Source organism: Pecten maximus, chromosome 8 (genome assembly GCF_902652985.1).
Source record: "Pecten maximus chromosome 8, xPecMax1.1, whole genome shotgun sequence".
Classification (NCBI taxonomy): Eukaryota; Metazoa; Mollusca; class Bivalvia; order Pectinida; family Pectinidae; genus Pecten; species Pecten maximus.
Window position 1 is genome coordinate 7,154,555 of NC_047022.1, and position 22,530 is coordinate 7,177,084.

The following is a 22,530-nucleotide window of genomic DNA, read 5'->3' on the forward strand; positions in this document are numbered from 1 at the left end:
GTGGATGGATACGGCAACATTTTAAATACGTTATTATATAAATACTTATTACCGGTTAGCTTGTAATAATATTGAAAAAAAAAAAAAAAAAAAAGCTTTTTAATCCTTCGTCTTACTTTTATTACGAATATATATATAAGGTTACAGTACTCACGAAACTTGTCAAGCACTGGTTGAAGTTTTGAACTGTCATCTTGGTTTTCAAACGTGAAATTGTCGAATATTTTAAACCTTCCTCGCCTATGGTGTGGAGGGCGATGGCGACCCTCTCTCTCTCTATATATATATATAATTTAGCAACACAAATGACAAAGGAAGACAAAGTTTTGACTCGTGCCCTGACCGGGCCTCGAACTAACGATCTACGGTACCCAATCGCCAAGCCAGAAATACCCGCAGCTTATTCCACTCCGCCACATCGGCGTGGAAGTCGTCTAATAGATGATATGAATAGCTGGATCGCAATGTATTTACATACATGGATACGAATTGTACATATATTACAAATATTTCTCTCGGTACAACTACGACAGGAAATTCAAATCTATATCTTCGGATCACCAACACATAGTGTATATGATACATTGTGCTAATAGATATATATTTAACTTAGTAACACAAATGACGAAGGAACTTTTTGACTCGTGCCCTGACCGGGCCTCGAACTCACGATCTACGGCACCCACTATATATATATATACACAATGTGATGAGTCGAGTGTCAAGGCTGTGACAGGAGGTTAGCCATATTTTTTTATAAAGTCAATCCCATTCCTATCATCAGTAAATCTTCTTGGAATGCATATTTACTTTAAAATGAGAATCTTTGCCGTTTTAATTAAGAAATAAAAAGTGCTGCAAATAATTTCACAAGGAATGTAATAACACATCATTTATAATACGAATGAATTACATTAGCTGATCATTTCAAAAGTTAAAACGATCTTTATGTAAATGTACTTTGTAAAATTGTGGTTAAACGCGTTAATAATCTATGTGTAGAGTAAACATAAGCTGATTTATGTCGATATACTCTCTAAAACTGTGGTAAAAAGCGATAATAATCAATGAATATCTACGAGCTGATCATTTGAAAAAAAATTAAAGTGAACTTAATGTAGATGTACTCTGTAAAACTGGATACATATGATTTAATCGGAATCTAGCAGACTTATGCTGGTATCAGGTTTGATATATCAGAGGTATACTACAGAACAGTGACAGATCACCAAATCGGCAGTACTTTAAAAACACAGCCCTATAGCGTTACAGTTGTCAGTTACGTCCTCGCCGCCATCAGCCTCGGATCGTACGAGCATTTTATTTTGATCAGACAGCTAAGTAAGTAATCTTATATATGTGTGTAAATTAAATGATTGTACAACACGAAAATAAGGAAAAATAACTTGATATATTAATTTAGTAAAATATACTATCCATGTAAATAAATAAATGATAAATAAATACTTAATGAATAAATGATAAATAAATAAATACATATTATAATTCATAAACAAATATTATGCAACTGTACCCTTCTTTTTGGATACAACCCTCATAGATGACATTTGCTTTAAAAAAAAATCCCCCATATTCTTTTCAGAACACATGTTTATATTTCTACAAATACACAAGTATGTTATTTTCATACTTGCATATCTATGCTGACATTTATTCTAAACATTGTGTGCTTTTATATTTATGTAGAAATGAAATACAGTTAAAGAGCTTTTCATACATTAGGCTATTTTAATTTCATTTAGGCTGCTTTTGTGTAGTGTATATTCAAATAAATCATACAGCTGTTTCCTTCTTCAATGACTAGTTAGTGATGGATCGTTGTATAGAAATTCAGAAGGAAATTGGAGAAAATCACTTAAAATATGAAACTAAATTTGATATATTTTGGGATTTGGGAATATTGAATAGATGTAGAAGAACCTGAACTATATGTTTAGTTCGTGGCATTAATATCAGACAGTAGATGTGATAGGACAACGACTTGGGGAATAAAACACCAACGACGCCTATTCTAAAGTAGATTTGTTTTATAACATGTTCTTTTGACGTCTATTTTCGCATTATTGAAGGATGCATCTTTCGTAAAAGAATGACATCATTCTTTAACAGCAAACATCAGCCAGTATGGAATTAACTAGATATTCATAGAAATACATTATTAACTATGTATTCTACGTTTATCGGTCAGCTGAAATTATTATAGACTTGTCATGCCGACATAGTCTTGACTTTGAATTATCATATTTTATATGGTTGTCCGCATTGTAAATATTCTAAACATAAATTGAGTATTATGTGCTGTGATATCATCTATCCCTACTTTCACCTTCAGATCTTATCTACATATGTACTGCAGTATAGTTTACATGTTGGATAGATGTGTTGAATAATAGTATTGTATCAAAATTTCTATTATGCTATTAATAGTTGCAATGGATGTTCATATTTATGCAGTGAGTTTGGCGTAAGGATTCAAATCTGAGCTGTTTCAAAAGTATTCGACTTGTCTCGTCATAAATTATGTTATTCATTTTCAGATCATGGCCACTCCTGGAGGTTTCATCCTACCATCAGAGACAGGGCTAACGCCGGCATTGATAGCTGCAGTTTCAGCTGTGACGAGTTTCAGTTTCGGTGTGTATTGCTTTATCTACGTATTAATCATAATAAAATAAACATGCTTATTTGTTTCAGTACTTTCACAGGTGCAGCTCAGTTTTTGTTACCCGAATAGGAATAAGACAGCTCACATGTTCTATTAAGGCACTCACAATTGCGTAACGTTATTATTTTATGGAGCGTAACCACGTTGCAAATCGATAACGTCATCAATTTTGACACATATTTCAAGGAAATGTGATGAAAAAGTTTCATAAAATTTTGCCATGTTTGACTTTTTTAAAGTACGTGAGAAAAATAATCAAATATAGGTCTGTAACGTGGACAGGTATATCAACTTTCGTGTAAGAATTTAAGAATTTAGCTATCAAATACTCGGCAAGTTTCGTTCTGACCAGCCAATCTCTTACACTCGGGTGGAGATTTCCCATTTCTCGGAACAGACCTAGGTTGGATTCGGTTAAAACACTACATCTGAGGAAAGCATAAATATTGTTTCTTAATACCCTATTTTATATATTCATGTGTAATAAATGGGTAACGTCCGTTCCATAATCTCGGGACGTTTGAGATGTCGGTTGTGCGATAACCAAAATTCAACACTGGATATAACGTTTACAGATTTATGAATTCTCTGAACAACAATGTAATTCACATGGTAGTAAATCAACATACACATCTTGAAGGTAAACATTAAGTAATACTCGTCCAGTACTAATGTAAGGGAATCAACTCAAATAGATTTGGCTTACTTTAGCGTATACATTGGCTTCCTACACTAGGTACAACTCGCATATAAAATGTACTTACTTATTTCTTAAATCTCATGAGTAACATTATATACAAGCTGTTTCCTAGTTAACTTCACATCCCCAATTCAGTCAGAGTGTTTGTGTCCCTGCAGACATCAAACATAGTTTCAAAAAAACAAACAAATGCAATCTGTCTAGCCATTCTCACGTGAAAACATAAACAATGGTAGTATGTTAGAGCTAAAACCACGTATTAAAATATTTTCATGCATGTATCTTGTGAGGTTGAACTTCAATGTCAAATATTATATCCTGACATTATACATGTACATTAAACCGTTCTCGCACTAAAACATTATACGCACTAAACATATTATGTATTTGCATATTCAAAAAAATATTTTACACAAATATAACATAGCTTTCGACCTTTTTGAGGCAACCTGTAAAGTTCAAACAATTTGAGTTACATATAAGATAAAAAAAAATTAACATTGGAAGCATCAATAATAATATCATTGAACATTTTATTTGTACTTTACCTTAGACACAATGAAATACATTCAAAAATATCACATGTTAGATAAATATGACCCACGAAAAAAATTACTGATAATCACAGTTAATGCTTGGTTGTCCTAAAGACATATCCACCATGGATTTTTAAGTCAACTTTTGGTATCACAAAACTCAGCAACGAACTCATCATCACTTGCATTTAATTATAATGTCACTGTAAAGTATCCACGAACGTAAAAATCCGTCGGTAGTTCTGCACAATATAAAATGAGATATTTCATTTAAAAGCTAATAATCCAAAAATAAAGAATGATCGTATTTTACTAAATTATTTAATCTAAAACGAAAGTTTTAATAAATATCACAGGTCACGGTAATCATGATTAAGCTATACGCTACAAGGAAGTATCATTTGGAATGTTCATAATATCAATAAATCCAATGTTTTAAAAAGGTTTTTTTCCCTAAAGGAAGTATCATTTAGAATTAGTAAACGACAACGTTTCACGACTTGAGATGTCTCGTCGATGAGGCACTGTTTGTCCTCCGGTAAACACTTAGGGGAGGCGGAGTCGTTAAGTTGACCCGACACTTTTTATAACTAGCCCTCAACCTCTTGGCTGCGGGTTCCAACCCTGGCAGTAACCGTAAGTCTGTGGATTTTTTCACGTTACTCCAGCTTTCCTCCGCCTACAAACAATTGCACGTACTTAACTGACCCTAGCTGTTAACAACATTTTAACCTAAATAAACCAAACCGACCCGGGAAACCGTAGAACCGAGTATTATTTAGTACTCTATAATCTATCCTATTATCGTGATGCGTTAATTCAACATTTAATCGTTAAACGTCATATCCCTTAGATATAAGTTGTTTGTTGTTTGACGTCTTCAAGTGTATACTTATGTTGAAAATCAATTACATATACTATGTATGTATCTTTGCTGTATTACAGGATTTCTTCTGCTGAGCTTAACCGATTTGTTTGAAGGGCCACGAGGGCTATCGGGAATGACGGCAGCTACCGGTCAAACCGGACTTACAGGATGGACCGGACCAACTGGGCCAATAGGATCAGCTGGTGCATCTGGATCACTGGGATTAAACGGAGAAACAGGACCCACTGGATCAACAGGACCGTCTGGATCAATCGGTGCAACTGGTGAAGCTGGTACAACTGGTGAAACTGGTGCAACTGGTTCTACCGGCTCAACAGGATCAACTGGAGACACCGGTGCTACTGGTGCTACTGGTAGAAGAGGAAGGAGGGGTCGTCCGCACCGGCCATAGCGTGAAAGGTGGATGGACGAAATGATGCCTTTAAATAAAGAATTTTCCCATTTCTCGTGTTCTGTTTTTAATTGATATTATCGTAAGCATGGTGTGATACATCATATATTATAAGTGACGGAGAAAGGTTATCTCAGGATCAGCAATGAACACTTTAAATCTTATGATCAAAATACATTTAATATCAATAAATTCCACAAAATAGAAACATATCGTCAAAAACTATTGACTGCAGAATGAGAGCATATATATATATATATATATAGTAATAATAATAATAAAAAACACAAACCAGAAATTCACACTAGCGCTTTCAACATGCTTTGAGAGCAAGCTCTTCAGGTGTAATGAAAGGATTTATTTGTGACGTCATCACTGTGTGTCATGGTTACGTCAAAACAACATAGATTGATGACGTCATAAAGACAATGATCAAAAGTACACATAAATACAAAATTGATGACGTCAAAATAAAAAGATACACGATTAGAAATTATGTAATGGAAAACAACTGTTTTTACAGTAACATTGATTTGGAATCACACAGAACTACATGAATTAAGACTTGGTTTTAATAGATTAATAAACATATTTTCTTTTGATTCTCTTTCTATAGCATCTGAGCTAGACATTTGGTATATAGGTAAAACATAAAACTCACTTTTAGAACATTGGTACATATGTTTACTAACTGTTAAAAATCTTAGATTGTCTGTTCTTATTTGCTGTCTATGAACTGTCATACGTTTTCTAATTTCGTTGCCCGTCTGGCCAATGTAAAATTCTGAACAATTTTTGCAAATCATAGCATAGATAACATTTTTAGATATACAATTCATATTTGCTTTGATTTGAAATTTAAATCCATTTTTGAACGTAAAATTGGAACATTCTATGATACTTTCACATGTACCACATCTAGGTCTACCACATTTAGATATACATGGAATTTGCTGTTCAGAATCAAACTTTGAACGGCATAATAAACGTTTCAAATTTCTTGGTTGTCGCTTACAATTTGTGATTTTATTTCTGTCTAATACCTTTTTCATCTTGTCACTATTCTTAAGAAAATCCTCACAACCTCTAAATGATTAGAAAAATATTAAAATTGTTTGGATTGTATGTAGAAACAAAAGGTAAAATGTCTGTGTTCTTTTGGCTTGCCACATGGGAAGTAAAAGGTCCCTTTTCCTTAGCTTTCTTTATTCCATTCAAAATTATCTCAGTAGGGTAATGTTGTTTTTTCAAAAACACAACTAAATCACAAAGTCGTTCCTCTAATCTATTATTATCACTCACAATAGTAACTAATCTAGATGCAAGATTAAATGGTACATTGAGTTTTGTATGTTTAGGATGACTAGAATAAAAATCTAAATGATTATGGGAATCTGTTGGTTTACAATATAGATCAGTACTAATAATGTTGTCTTTCAATTCTACTAAAACATCCAAAAATGGCAATGCATTCTCACTTGACTCAAAAGTGTATTTGATATCTGGATGTAAACTATTTAATTTGTTGTGAAACTCGATTAAGTCCTTATCAGGAGGCCAAATTACAAAACAGTCATCCATAAATCTCCAAAAATTTCTTGTTAAAAAATCGGCAAATTCTTCATCATTCTGAAAAATATTTTCAAGAAGCATTTCTTCTAAATATCCCAACACTAAAGTAGCATACGTAGGAGCAACCTTGGTTCCCATAGCCGTCCCTTTTATTTGCTGATAATACTTTGCATCAAAATAAAATATGTTTCTTTCCAATACAATTCTGAGAGATTCAATAATGAATTTTTCTGAAAATCTAGTGTCAACTTTGTCTGGTTATTTTCTAAGCCAATACTTAATTGCCTCAATTCCCAAATCATGGGGTATATTGGTATACAAGCTTACCACATCAAAGGAGACAAGCTTAGAACCAGGTTTAACTGTCCTTGGTAAATGTGAAAGAAAATCATAATCGTCCTTAATGAAACTTTTTACAGACGAGCATAATGGTTTTAAAATCATATCCAAAAAATGACTCAAGCGTTGTGTTGCGCTTTGTGGTCCTCCAACAATGGGTCTAAATTTAAGATCATCGGGTCTTAACACAGAAATATATTCACTATTTTGAGCTTTAATAGCCTCATTTATAACAGAACTCTTGTGTACTTTTGGTAAACCATACAGGAAACTAGGATAATTTGTAAAAATTGTAAGATAATCCTTTTCTTGTTCAAACAGGTCCTTATCTTGTTCACTCACTAATTTATTAATCATTTTACGTGTTTCGTCATCGGCACCTTCATTTATGTTATTATAACATTCTTCATCTGACACCATTTCAGACATTTTTTTACAATAATAACTACTATCCATAACCACCACCATACTGCCTATGTCTGCCTCTTTGATAACAATGGATCTATCATTAGATAACGATTCAATGGCCTTTCTTTGTTTAAATGAAATATTACTACTACTTCTCGGTTTCGTAAGCGGGTACTTTTTTAGATTTGAAACAACATCTTCCAAACAAATATCACCACTTTTTGGTGGGTTCCAATTAGACTTGTTACGAACTAACGGTTCAGCATCAGTTTTACAATCATCATTATCTGAAAAAAATCTTTCACTTAAACGCAATTTTCTACAATTTTACTATTTGAATTAGGTGTTGGACAAAATTTCAACCCTTTCTTTAGAATATCAATTTCATCATTGTTTAAAATTTTGCTTGATAAATTTATTAGGTAAAACATTGGAATTTCCTAAATGTTTTACATCACTGTTTTTACCTTTAAAATATTTCTTCCCCCGCCTTTGTTTTTGAGCTGGCGTTGTTCTAAAAAAGACTTCTTTGTTGCCTGGCCGATAAAAGTAGTGTTGTGATCTTTAAATGGTAGTCTGATGTTGCTTGGTGATGTCTTATTTTTTGTAGCATTGACCTTATTTTCAGGTTGATATCTTCTTGCTCGATGTGGATAAGTAGACTTCACAGGTGTTGTGCCTAATGACGGTGACCATGTTTTTACTACTTCTGTGTACAGGGGTTTCGGTGTGTCGTTGTTTTTAGGCGATGTGACCCGGTCCTCATGTGCTATGTTTTTTGTTTGCTTTACTGAAGACTTTCGTGTACGTTGTAGTGATGGTTTTACATTCTCTGTGCCGTATGTGTTGGCATAGTTCAACAGCCACTGGCGCTTTGGTAGCCATATTTGTTGTGAGTGCTCTGCTTCATTCTCTACTTCCGTTATCCACTGCTCAGTTAGTAAGTTTTCAATCTCAACTGAGGAAGATTTCTTCTTTATAACATCAGCCATGTATGTATCTATCTTCAAGTATTTGCATTCTTGTCGTCGTGCCTCGTTCTTCATAATTTTGATTTCCGCTTCAAAGCGTAGTATTGCTGTCTCTGTCCTGATTTTCTTGTCTTCATTTGGTTCTCCCGGGATTTCCTTTATCCTAAACTTTCGTGGAAGTACAGGTTCCTCTTTACCAAGCCATGTTTCATAGAATACAACGGTGTTGATTAATTTTATGTAATTCCAGTATGATTGTTTTCTTTCGTTCAGTGACTTTTTCCAATCTGCAATCATGGATTTCCTTACACAGTGATGACGTCACAAATAAATCCTTTCATTACACCTGAAGAGCTTGCTCTCAAAGCATGTTGAAAGCGCTAGTGTGAATTTCTGGTTTGTGTTTTTTATTATTATTATTACTATGTATACCCATCACAAGGACATTATATATTTTTAATTATATATATATATATATATATATATATATCAGTTTTGTACTTAAACTTATACGTTTGGCAACAATAACCATATGAAATACATTTCTTAAAATGCACTTTAAAAGTGAAAACCTCGTTTTCAGGATACTTGTATCAATCTCAAATCGTGTGCTGTTCTTCATGTCATATGATTAACATTCCTCACAATACAGCAGAATTATGGAATTGATTTCAAACAAAAAATTGAGCACGTTACAATTTTGGATATGCTTGGGGATCGGTATCAACGTTCAGACGAGTCGATACCAGTACACTAAAACATCGCCAGACTATAGTTTGATTGCTTTTCATATGAGCGGGCGGTTGCTCAGTGGTGTCACACTTGCTTTTCAACTAGGCTGTCTGAAGTGAAAAGATATTGGGCGACCCGCCCGACCACATAGGTTTTCTCTGCGTACTCCTTTTTACTCCCACAAAAAGATCCCTCGTGCACTTCCGTCGCGGCCATTACGCGTGATTCATATAAGCTGGTAAATTTGTTTCGCAATAGTTGTAAAATGATGAAGTTTACACTTTATTTTCTTTTATTGAAGCGTATGATTAAAATAAGTTTCTTTCCTTTATTATTATTATTATTTCTTTCTTTTCTTTTTTGCAAGGAGCTTTTAGAGAACAAAACTTTAAACTTTAGATAATAAAAACAACACGACAGCGTAGTTGAATAATTAAGTATAATGTGGCATAACAAGAAAGTCATATTGATACACTTATGTATTTTTAAAATCTAATATCTTATTTATTTTCTAGTCAAACCAGACTATGCCGTAATGTGTATAGATCTGTAACATTTTAATTCGTTTGAAAACTAAACTGATTCTGCTCAGAATATATTTTTTCTTAAAATGCAAAATTGAAAAGATATTACAATGCAGTCGTTAACAATATTGCAGTCGATATTAATTATTATTAATTATTCTCAATGTTTGTTTACTGGGTTTGAACAGCCAGTGTAATTTTAGACTTGGTCTCCTTAATATTAGATAAGTTTTTATATAATAATCCGACTTTTTATGTTTATGACCGTAGCTACAAAACAACACTGATTTAGTTACATCTTGATTTACTTAGATAATCTGACCACACAGGCATAGTATACGATGTTTGTTTGCTGAAATTAACGCTACTTTATTCAAATTCAAACCGCCTGCTAGCTTTTGGTCGCCAACTGTGTTCACATAAAAGCAATAATTTGAAAGAGTCAGTACTTCAAAAGATTTAAAACGATTTTGTGAGCAAAAATTGAAGAGAAAAAAAGGGAAGAAACAAAAAATGGACTTCTCAATATTTCCAGTTATGCTTTAGGTTAGCATATCACATCAACTATTTACAATGAAATTTCAATGATTATTCAATACCGATAACGAAGAAAGGCAATACCCATCTAATTCATAACTATTGTATACAGTCAAACCTCAGGCGTCTGCTTCTGGTTAGTGTTTATAGAAAAGATATTAGCCCGTTACTTCTACTGTTACCGCCTGCTCAGTTTTCATAACACCGAAAACTTAAGTGATTATCATAAAAACCGTGGGTGTTTATTTTGTTCTTTATCATTCCAAAAAGACCTACAAATACGAGACAATACAAAACGCAAGTACATTTCACTATCATATTCACAAATATACAAAGACGTAGAGAAAGAATGATATAAATGTACTTTACCTTACTGGGACGTGGAGAAAATAATGAAACACATGTGTGCTGGCTTACTGGGACGTGATGAATAAATGGTATACATTTCTGCTGTCTTACTTGGACGTTGAGAATTAATGATATGCATGTCAGCTACCTTACTTGAACGCTGAGAATTAATGTGTAAATGTCCTCTACCTTACATGGACTTGGATTACATATGCTACCTTACTTGGACGTTGAGAATTAATAACATACATGTCCGCTACCTTATTTGGACGTGGATAACTATTAATATTCATGGCCGCTAGCTCACCTAGACGTAGTAATTGATGGCATACAGTGTAAATGTTTGCTACCTCACTGGGACGTTGTAAATTAATGATATACATGTCCTCTACTACCTTACTTAGACGTGGAGAATTAGTGATATACATCTCAGATTCCCCACTTGGATGAAGAGAATTAATGATACCCGTCTTATAACTGACTGGACTTGGAGAATTGATCACACAAACGCCCGCTTTTATCTTACTGGAACGTGGATATTTTTACTGGTATAAACCTATCTGGGTAATCAATTGAGGTTTAAGTGTAAAAGGTATATGCAAAGATAAAATACATGATTTATAACATCTGGTAAAAGAATGATTCTCGCGACATCAGCAAAATTCTAACTGCATTAAATCCTGAAATGCTTTATGTTACCTAAGCCAAAGTCTCGAGTAAGATATTCAAATTGTCTGTCGTTGTGCATATTCCGTTGGTGAAAGATCATAAAATAAAAGTATTGCTGCAAAAAAGTGAAGCAGATATTGAAAGCTTCCTGCAGGACATGGCAGAGATTTATGGACACAAAAGATAGGACTAAATGCATGGAATATGCAAAACATTGTCATTTATTAAAACAAGTAGTAAGAAAACCAAGGCGAGTTTTAAAACAGCTTCGATTTGACATAACCAAACCCTTGACAGACAGCTTTAATAAATCCTTGTCAGAAGGGTAGTTACACTAAACATTGAAGATGGCAAAAATAGCTATTTTTAAAAAGGAGCAAAGTTTGATCCTGGAAATTAAAGACCTCTTGGTTTAACAAGTGTAATTGGACAACTCTTGAAAAGCTTATTAGGAACAGCATTGTATATCTGTCACAATTTATATAGCCGCAAAATATGGCTCGGCCGGAGAATCGTCTCTTTAACTCGATCAGTTGATCTAGAAGACTAGTAACCCAGAGGACCATGTTCGGCAGTGATTTAAATTTAATCAATGCGCGCTTCAAGAATGGACATATATTTTAGACAATGGTGGCTTACTTGACATTTTTTTTTGAAGATTTTATTTATGCACTTATAAGGTACCACTCAAGGGTGTACTGACTTAAGTGTCGGGGTATGGAATACATGTACATGATCTTAACTGGAATCGTCTAAAACATACCATGTAATTAGCGGTATTCCCCAAGAGAATGTACTGGACAAATCGTTTTTGTAGTTTACATTTATTATATCCGAGAAATACGTCATTTTTCGCTGATGATACAAAAATATACAAACAAATTAGCAGTTCTGAGGATGTAAAGTGCTTTGGATTTGGACAATCTACAAATTTGGTAGAAGTATTGCTACTGGCTCTTGGACACTGCAGGCACTTTACCGTGATGTAATAAGTATGCTTTATATGTCTCTCTGAAGCTCAGTAAACTTTAATCATGATAATGCTTTCATGTACGACATTTTAATTCAAACAAATGTTTAAGGATGTTCTTTGTTTTCCATGTATTTATTCTCGATATCTTTGTACCTTAGCTTTAAATTGAACCAAGATATGAAGTTGTTCGAACAATATTTGATTGAAGAATTCTTGTTATGTTTCCCTTAACGGTTTATATTCTCACTACAACATGCTGAATTGAGTGCTTTCCAGTTTGTTCAAATAAATTTCACCTTTGTCCATTTTCAAAATCACACACCTGTATGTACAGTAGAAAACGCAAGTGAACGGCTCATTTAGACAGATTCTATATTGAAATATCTCTTACAACTTCTTAACATTTTGCAAATGAAGATGTGTAGCGATAATGTTTAGTCTGTAGTTGAAACATGTTTACTCTCTTATCTATCTGTAGGAATACGTCACGTTTATTTTCTAATAAAGTAGTTGTTTATAATTAAAAGGCAGAAGTTCAATAAATGAACATTTTAACTTCCACCTGTTGGCGAGGCTAAGTTAATCACAGTCTGAAAATGCAAGCGAACTTGGAAAAAGTAATTCTGCATCCTGCAACATCAAAAATGAACGTTTTATCTTTCCGTGTCTAAAAGATTGAATAGAAACGCGGGAGGAATTGTGTCAAAATCATGATATTTTGCAATTTTTTAAGGTTTATTGTAGTGGCTACTATGGTTTGCACAAGTCTGAAATAGAAACAATAACTTAACGTATCGATCATAGCTGTATTTAAATTACAAATATATAGATACTTTTGTATAGATCATATGTAGGAGTGACTGACTATGTTTATATATCTAAAAATGTGCCTTATCAATTTTTTTTAGAATTATACACTTTAACTGTACACTGCTACCTTAATACGCTGGGACACAAAACTTTGTCATAATTAATACATTGGATAGAACGAATTGAAGAATTTAATCTCAGTATAACATGCTGAGCACTGCAGAAACTCCTCAAGACTAGATCGTACAAATTCATATCAGTTGTTTCATTTTCATCTGTATTCCCGCAGTTGCTGCCAGTACAGTCACGAAAGGCTGGAAATATTATGATGATACTATTACCAGGAGATTGTTTAATGGATATTGGTAATAATTTTTAGCAATTCCTCATAGCCATTATCATAACCTCACACACCTAAGAGTGTGGTTCATATCCTTCTGAGTTAGGAAGTAAGACATACCAATGAAGCCTATTCCTAATTAGATTTGTTGTTTTTTGATATCATTTCCACAATCTTTTTGTCATTATTGAAGTATGATCAAATTTGTCACATAGATTTCTAAAATTATCTTCGCAAGAAATGACGATATACTCCCATTGCAAATGTCGGACAGTGTGAATAAATCATAGCAAGAAAAAATGTCCAATGTAAATGTCCGTATTAAGTATAATTTACTGTAATATTATTCAAATCTTACGTAGGATGTATATAACACAGTATCTACAGATTGTAGTATGAAATGCTGTAATATCATTTACATCCTACGTAAATGGAAGCAACAAGAATGATTGGGTGTAATAATACTAACAGAGCCAACCTTTTGACTGAGCACGGCTAATCACCTAGATCACTGCCAGTTTAATTAAGGAACACAGATTGTAAACAATTAGCATGCCGCTGTAGTTGATAACACACTCGAAAAATAGAGACAGTCTCCACTTTTCGAGAGTTTTTTTTTTCAAATTATAAACAAAAACATATACACACCTTATATTACAAACTGTATTATGTGGGTAGTCGGGAGCTGAAATTCTAATAGGCTAGTCCAGGCCCTGATCTGACATTGTCTTACATTTGTAGCGTTGGATTCTAGATGGTTGTACATTGAACATATCCACAATGACACGTGTACTGCATGATGACATCAGTATTCTCTGTCACATTTCAGATGCTTTGTAAGAACGTAATAAAATACAGACGAAACTAGATTATATATTGTTCTGTTATTAGTTTGATTATATTAGAGTAACAGGAAGCAAAATCACGTACTTCGATTAATTTTTCACGAAGACTGTTTACGAGAGTTTGTGGTCGAACGAGACATGACATATCATGTTATATAATGTGGTAGAAGTGCGCAGTCAGCAATGACAAATAGCTTGGTACCTCATCAATCTTTGTCATCATCTGATTTCTGCTTCAGGTGAAACAGACATGTGCACTTACATTCACCACTTTGATTTTCCATCTATTTTAGTCCGTTCCTCGTGCGTAATCCTCTATTACTGACTTATTCATCCGTTCCTTTAACAAGTTACACCATTGATGTCTTTTTCAATAGAGTAAACTGTTAAGAATCATTTGATATTGCTACACTATTTTAACTATTTGCCATTACAGTATAATCTGAACAGGAAGTAGGCATAGAAATTCTGATGACAAGGATGTTTGCCATAACAAACATGTCAGTTTCTGTCACTGTTCAAAACAATAAAGGTTGATTCCAGGAATAGTACGGATGTTATAGAAACGTTTGTAAAGTCCCTAACATGGCTGTGATTGGATGCTTATTATATTCCGAATATGATATATATGCACATAGATACTGGTAACGCTATTAATAACTATGTTAAGACGGTCCTTGTTTAAGTTTTAATATGAATCTGTATTATTAGATTAATAATTAACCACTCTTGCATATGTTTCAGTCGTCTGACAGAATATTTTGATATTTGGTCATACTCGAGAAATATATGTTTTATTAAACTTGAAACCATTCAATATCCTGTAAATATTAATCAGAAACAGATATTACGGGTTTTGGGGAATTTAATAAACGTAGAAGTACCTGGAATGTACAGTGTTTACAGTGTATTTCGTGACATTGATATCAGACGGTAGACAAGGTTATATAACAAGTTAGGAAGTAAGACATACCAATGAAGCCTATTCTTAATTAGATTTGTTGTTTTTTTATATCAATCCACATTTTTTTTGTCATTATTGAAGTATGATCAAATTTGTCACATAGATTTCTAAAATTATCTTCGCAAGAAATGACAATATACTCCCATTGCAAATGTCGGACAGTGTAAATAAATCATAGCAAGAAACAGTTTCCAATGTAAATGTCCGTATTAAGTATAATTTACTGTAATATTATTCAAATTTTACGTAAATAACACAGTATCTACAGATTGTAGTATGAAATGCTGTAATATTATTTACATCCTACGTAAATGGAAGCAACAAGAATGATAGGGTGTAATAATACAAACAGAGCCAACCTTTTGACTGAGCACGGCTAATCACCTAGATCACTGCCAGTTTAATCAAGGAACACAGATTGTAAACAATTATCATGCCGCTGTAGTTGATAACACACCCGAAAAATAGAGACAGTCTCCACTTTTCGAGAGGTTTTTTTCAAATTATAAACAAAAACATACACACACCTTATATTACAAACTGTATTATGTGGGTATTCGGGAGCTGAAATTCTAATAGGCTAGTCCAGGCCCTGATCTGACATTGTCTTACATTTGTATCGTTGGATTCTAGATGGTTGTACATTGAAAATAGTCGCAATGGCATGTGTAGTGCATAGTGACATCAGTATTCTTTGTCACATTTCAGATGCTATGTAAGAACGTAATAATACAGACAGAATACGATTGTCATTGTATTTATATATATCTAAAACGTTTTTTTTGTTTTTTTGATTTTTTGTTCTTTCTTTTTTTGTGATATGCTTTGTTCTGTTTTTTTTTTTTTTTTTTTGTAACAGGAATTAAAATCATGTATTCGATTATTATTTAAGGGGTAAATGTGTAGCTTATACACGTGCTGTCTTATAAAGAACTTTGCTCTCACGCCCTTCGGGCTCGATGAGCTCCATTTTATGAAGCATTATATTACAAACTGTATTATTCTAGTATTTTTGTTACCCGGCACATGGACCCAAGAGTGAAATATATGTTAGTGACCGAGAATTGCGAAGGAGTAGTAGAGTACAATAAATATATGTATGTATTAATATGTATTAATACTACATTTTGGTACAATCTCAGTATGCTCATGTCATGCATTATGACTATGTATGGTATCATGTATAGCGAACATTGAAAAATAAAGAAAATAAGATTTTTTTTTATGTTTACGTTCTTTTGCAGTTTTTAAATGTATTTTCATTCAGTAACAGCTTTGTAGGGAAAATCAAAAATCCTTTGAATGTCACTGAATTGACTATCCCATTAGAAAGGTTCTATATTATTGAATTCGATGTAAAATATGACGCCACTGATTGCCGCGCATACATTCTATGAATTTTTCGTCGTAAAGATAAAGTAAATAATAATAATAAACGAAAATTGACTGGTTTCCTGTAGAATGTCATTTCTATTTCACTTACATAATGTGATATATCGACATTCTAGTTTAGCGAGAAACGATTAGATATTCTTTGTATATTCTGAGTGGATGATATTTCAAATAATTGTCGAAGTGAGTGAATTTGCCTCTGTTACACTAATACATGTCCGTACTACAAGTAAAACAGTAACAATGCATCACATGATGAAAATAATGTGTTAACGTCTGTACGTATTATTACGTTCTTACATATCATCTGAAATAATACTGATGTCGTGTATCAGTATTGTCTGTTATGTATATGGACCAAAGACAACCACGAGGTTCGGGCAACTACGAAGTTAATTCAAAGCTCAATTCTGATTGGACAAAAATACGAATATCAAGAGAGTAACTAAATGATGGATATTGACGGATCGGAATGATACTGACTAGACATGTATGTATATATATATATATATATATATATATATATAAGCCCTCACGATATTATTATACTGGCGCCATTACCAGATTGGGGAAACCACTAACTTGCGTATTATACACAACCTTGCCTATAAGACCCATATTGAGGTCTAGTTTCGTTACTAAATCAGCCAAAAACCACTCTAAAGGTAACTTTTTATAAATTTTCTTCCAAGTTACATTTATTTAGTTATGAAACATAATTCAAATGTGAAATTATTTGCACATTGTAGAGTACCGAACATTGACTCAATATTTCCGGTAGAGCAAAGGGGCATGTTTAGTCATATATTATAAAATTGCCTGAAATACATTTATATACAGTCTTTACACAAGTCCCTCTGTAGAAGTCTGAAAGGACAGAAATACCTTTCGACAAAAATCTATTTTTGTTTTTTGTTTGTTTGTTGTTTGTTTTGTTTTTGTTTTTTTATAAAGTCTTTATATATAGGCATTTAGCATTTCTGGCTATTTTTTAATATAAGAATAGACATATCCCTCTTTGTTTATTGTACGCAAGCTGGCGGTTTTTCTCACCCTGATTATACTGACATCATGGTAATAGTGGCTGTTATTGTAACCTTTGATTCTGTATAAATACCACATATTCTCAAACTGTTCATTTCAAATCGATAATTAAATTAAACAATAATTAACTAGATTTATTTCAGTATTCTTTATGACTACAATATAAATGTGAACATTTCAAATGATGATTTACATTATAGTAAAAAAAATTTAACTCAAAGTCGGCGGAATCGTGATAACGCGTCGAACTAATTTAAGTTGATTTTTTGTGTACAGTTGGTCGGGATCGGGGCCAAAAGAAAACATATAATATAACCCTTTAACTTTAAAATAATGTTAATTGAAGCTGACAGTGCAAGTTTAAAAGCATCCCATTGAGATTAAAAAAAAATACATGTACAGATTTCCAAAAATCGTTTCAGAGACATCCCCCAATTATGGTTGTGTCGTATCTAAGGACGGGCAGACATTTTTGTTTTTTGTTATGCGTAGATACGAGCCGCTATAAAAGCGCGTGCATTCCTTGAGACAAGTATCAACCTATCGATACCTGCGCATAGCGACACATCTCTCCATTATACATAGTATACGTTCTCAATACAAACGCAAATGAGTTTTTGTTCACATTACGGAACTTGAATATGGAATTTGAAGAGGTAACTTTATATATATACATATATATTTTATTTTACAATAAAAGAAAGAAAAGAAACTATTTGGGCACCAACAAAACATGTACCTAATGAAATTATAAACAGAGTAAATATGAGTAAATTCCTACCTGAGTCTTTCCAGTTGGATATGCAGCAAGAACAACTTTACAACTGTTACATCATTATATCCATAGTTTCCATCGAAATATTTTCCGTGTCTTCGTACAAATGTATTATTTGTGCACGTGCCATAACGCAATTAAAACGTGATAAACCCGCACAACAGCCCTAATGTAGTGTAGACAATAGGAAAACATCCGAGGAGTGCTAGTGTAGGATATGAGTAAAAAAATCGGAACTCCTCGGACTGTTTACTTGTTATGAAAATGGCTGCACCCACGAAAAACACGTGAGAAGATGGATAGAGTATTTGGGATTAATTCGTTATGCATTTTCAAGCATTTATTTGGAGACTTTATTTTCAACAAGATTTGAAAGATAATTGAGAGACACTGACCATCTTTCTGCTCAAGTTACAGGTAAGTGCTTCTGTTTGGTGTCGTTCGCGAATACAGTTGTAGGTAACGTGGTGTACAGATATAGTGTAGAAGATACAGGTGTGTCACCGTGAACACCTGAGGTTAGAGTGAATGCGAGTGTGACGAAGCACGTTCTTTTTATAGCAGCGGCGGCTTGGTTGTATCCACGCATAACAAAAAAGAAAAATGTCTGCCCGTCCTTAGATACGACACTACCATAACTGGGGATTGTCTCGGAAACGATTTTTGGAAATCTGTACAGGTATTTTTTTTTAATTTCAATTGGATGATTTTTAACTTGCACTGTCAGCTTTAAAGAGTCATTGTTTCCAAATCATCAATCAATAAAAAAAATTTAGTATCAAAGCGTTTTGTTGTTAGATATGGTCCTAAAGAACAATACCCTGAAACTCTACTACTACCAAAGAAGTGATCCCAGAATAATTGAAAATGCAGGCCTATCGAAAAAGAAGCTGAAATTGGTTTCATTCAACGAGAACAAAGAGAAGTAAGAAACAGACCTGGCATCACAGGCAATTATCAAATATAATTGTTTGATGATATTTTGGATATGTTCATATATATACATATAGATATACATGTGCATGTACATTATGTACACTTGCTGTCTGTTTGAATGATTGCATAAAATAATGAAATGTGAACAGTTTGCGGTTTGTTCCTAGATGGTGTGGACGAAACATTTATTATTTCTGAGATGATTTATTTCAATTAAGGCATTTTATTATATTGTTGGCTCCAACAAAAAAAAAACATACATTATTCCATTCAGATATTGGACAGCAAAAACAACAACAAAATCAAGATTGTAACCAAAGCATATTCCAAACTCAACAGAGAACAATCGATAAATTACAGATGACGGGTATAATTATGCTATGAATTAAGGAAAACGGTTTTGTGCTCAGTAGATTACACAGTGCTATCACACTATTAGAATGAACTATTTGAGGTAGTACATACTTTACCACGGTCGCATATTGCGGAATTCTTGGAATAAAGCCGATATATTACCCGTAGAGCAAATATCCATATAACCTGCCTTGATTATCCTCAGGTATAAGCTCTGACGACGTCCATCTGCCAGAAGTCGTCCGTCCATCGTCCTGACCTACTTTACAGTTGTGTTACTTAATGCCGATGCCCTTTAAAATTGTAACTGGATTGTGTCATGACAAAGGTATTTCAAGCACACTTCTTCTCGGCCTAACGGGAAGTAGATCAAACTCCTATTAGCGGAATCCCTCGTCATTTTCTCTGAAATTTACGTTAGCAGACGAAGTATCCTGATTCACACCCCTGCAGACAATGGATTGTTCCTGTCGATAATATTTTGAGTAATTATAGCTTCTAAATGCAGCATTTAATCTTCGATAATCTTTGTTAGAAGAAACTCGTCACATAAATTAATTGTTTGTTTGTTTTTTTGTTTTTGTTTTCGATGAATGTGCCTATCTTGTCTGATTCGTTGGTTTGTACCAGCATTCAATTATCCAAGACTTTAAAACATGCAACCTATTATTTGTCATTTAGATCTCCGTTGCAAAAACAAGCAATGTTTTGTATTTCTTGGAAATACCGTCAGATTATTATTGCACTATTTTTTAAAGTAACAATCGGAAATTTACATCCTGTATGCCAATTGGAAAATGCAAGTATAAAAACAGTATTGGACTGGTAAGGGGAATTCTATCAGACAGTGAGATGGTTTTCTACGGTGACAACTAAAACGTATGAAAAAGGTATGAGCGAGTTACCTCGCCTTGGACAAACCAGGTAGCAAGCTAATAAGTTACTCTGTAAATAGTTCACAATACCTTTTTTTTTTACTTAAACGAATATAGATATTACGATAATATACAGTTACTCTGTAAATAGTTCACAATACCATTTTTTATTTAAACGAATATAGATATTATGATAAAATACACACAATTAGGAATGTCAGAATATATGATGGTTGCATAAAATTTAAAGATCCTGTGTGTATGGACATCAACTGTACAGTGGATTCAACCCAGGGCCTCTCAATCCTGGTAATTCTTTTATTTTGAAAATATGTATATTCACATACATATAAATTGAAGTGAAATCAAAATCTTATCACGTTGAAATGTCTATAGAATATAAATCATTCAGTTCCACGTATGCAATTTTGAAATATGAATTATTGTGTTGTGCTTTAGACCATTAGGTTCATATAGATGACTCTACCTCTCCCTCACTTTCATCAACAACTGTAAATATATGCCATGCGTATCTGCCGGGGCAACTTTTGCCCTACCACTATTATCTCAATTGACCTGGACCGATTATAGCTGTCAATTCAAAGTTAGATAAAATGAATTAAATGAATACATATGTTTTGAAAAATACATGTATGAAATAAACTTCTTTTTACAAAATACATATAAGGCAGCTAAGCATTTAGCTTAATTTATGCATAGGAAACACTACAAGAATTATTTCATATTTTACAATTGTATTCCTTTAGTTTTTGTGAGGGTTATGCCCATGATATAATTAATTGATTGTCCATTTATTTCATGGGAGTTATGTCCCTTGCCGTTGGACCAAAGGATCCCTGATTGGTCAATTGTTTTAAGGGGGTCCCAAGACCCCGCGGCCATCCTCATCATTAGGCAGCCATCTTTGAAATTCACTGCATCAACTTTTGAGTGTCCAACTTTTAGCAAGAAAAAAGACTTCAATTTTGAACTCCCACCCACTGCCTCCTTTTGTCTTATTATTTAATATTTTATCAAAGTGATATTTTAGGAGTATTTGGTATGCGAGTTATGTTATCTAATCTTATTTTTTGGCGGTTTTTATTTGGTTAACCCCACATTGACTTCGACTTCTATACTAAATATTCATCGTTGAACATGATAAATTCATAATGTTCTTGATAAAAGGACAATGGATATGATGAATTAATCGAAGTATTTCACTACAACCCAATATAAACAATCCATATCCAGTCGTCATATTCTCCAATTCCCTTTTTCAATTATTGTTAAAGTATAAGTTTATATAGTGTTAAAAAAAGATGCTCTCATATTTATTTGGTAATATATTATGTAAATAGATAATTTGATTGAAATAAATGAATATACAAGTTCACGTAGTTCGCCAACATTCGCCAATAATCGCCTAATAATCGCCAACATTCGCCAATAATCGCCAATAATCGCCAGCAATGTCCATGATATATAAGTTAGGGATTGCTACTTTGTCAAATTATGTAAAATTCACTTCAGTAATATACTTGTCTTCAGAATCATAATTCTGATTTATCTTGAGTTATCTTTTGTTAATTAAGTGTGTTTATAAGAGACAAGTATACCAAAAGCCAGGACCAGACAAACCCAGGGAATGTTGGATAGATTCAGTAGATAACTATTAACAGAAAAAAGAACTATTGACTTGACAATTTGGTGGGATACTACCTATCTTAACTTCATATATCATATAATAAAATTATCTGTCCAACTGTACAGCTCAGGTAAGCATTATATGTGAGTTTTTGGATTTTGTTTGTTGTTGCTTTTTTTTTTTTTTTTTTTACGACCCTTACAATTAGACGAATTCCGTGTCTAAGTTGCTAGAGGTGATGCTAGAAATGTCTTATTTTTTCACTATGATCA

The 22,530-nt window shown here is 33.2% G+C and overlaps 1 protein-coding gene across 1 annotated transcript; it reads left to right on the forward strand.

The window, feature by feature from the left end:
* Positions 1-1,229: 1,229 nt before the first annotated feature.
* On the forward strand, positions 1,230-5,254 carry LOC117332417 (sericin-1-like). Its single transcript, XM_033891306.1, has 3 exons — positions 1,230-1,341; positions 2,559-2,655; positions 4,868-5,254. Exons 2-3 carry the CDS (start codon positions 2,562-2,564, stop codon positions 5,200-5,202), a joined length of 429 nt encoding a protein of 142 aa, XP_033747197.1. The 5' UTR covers positions 1,230-1,341; positions 2,559-2,561; the 3' UTR covers positions 5,203-5,254.
* Positions 5,255-22,530: the final 17,276 nt, after the last annotated feature.

What these genes read in the sequence shown, in the direction of transcription:
- LOC117332417 (XM_033891306.1), top strand. Translation starts at nt 2,562, where the DNA reads ATGGCCACTCCTGGAGGTTTCATCCTACCATCAGAGACAGGGCTAACG. An exon ending in TGTGACGAGTTTCAGTTTCG is followed by an intron (nt 2,656 to 4,867) that starts GTGTGTATTGCT and finishes GCTGTATTACAG; the next exon opens with GATTTCTTCTGCTGAGCTTA.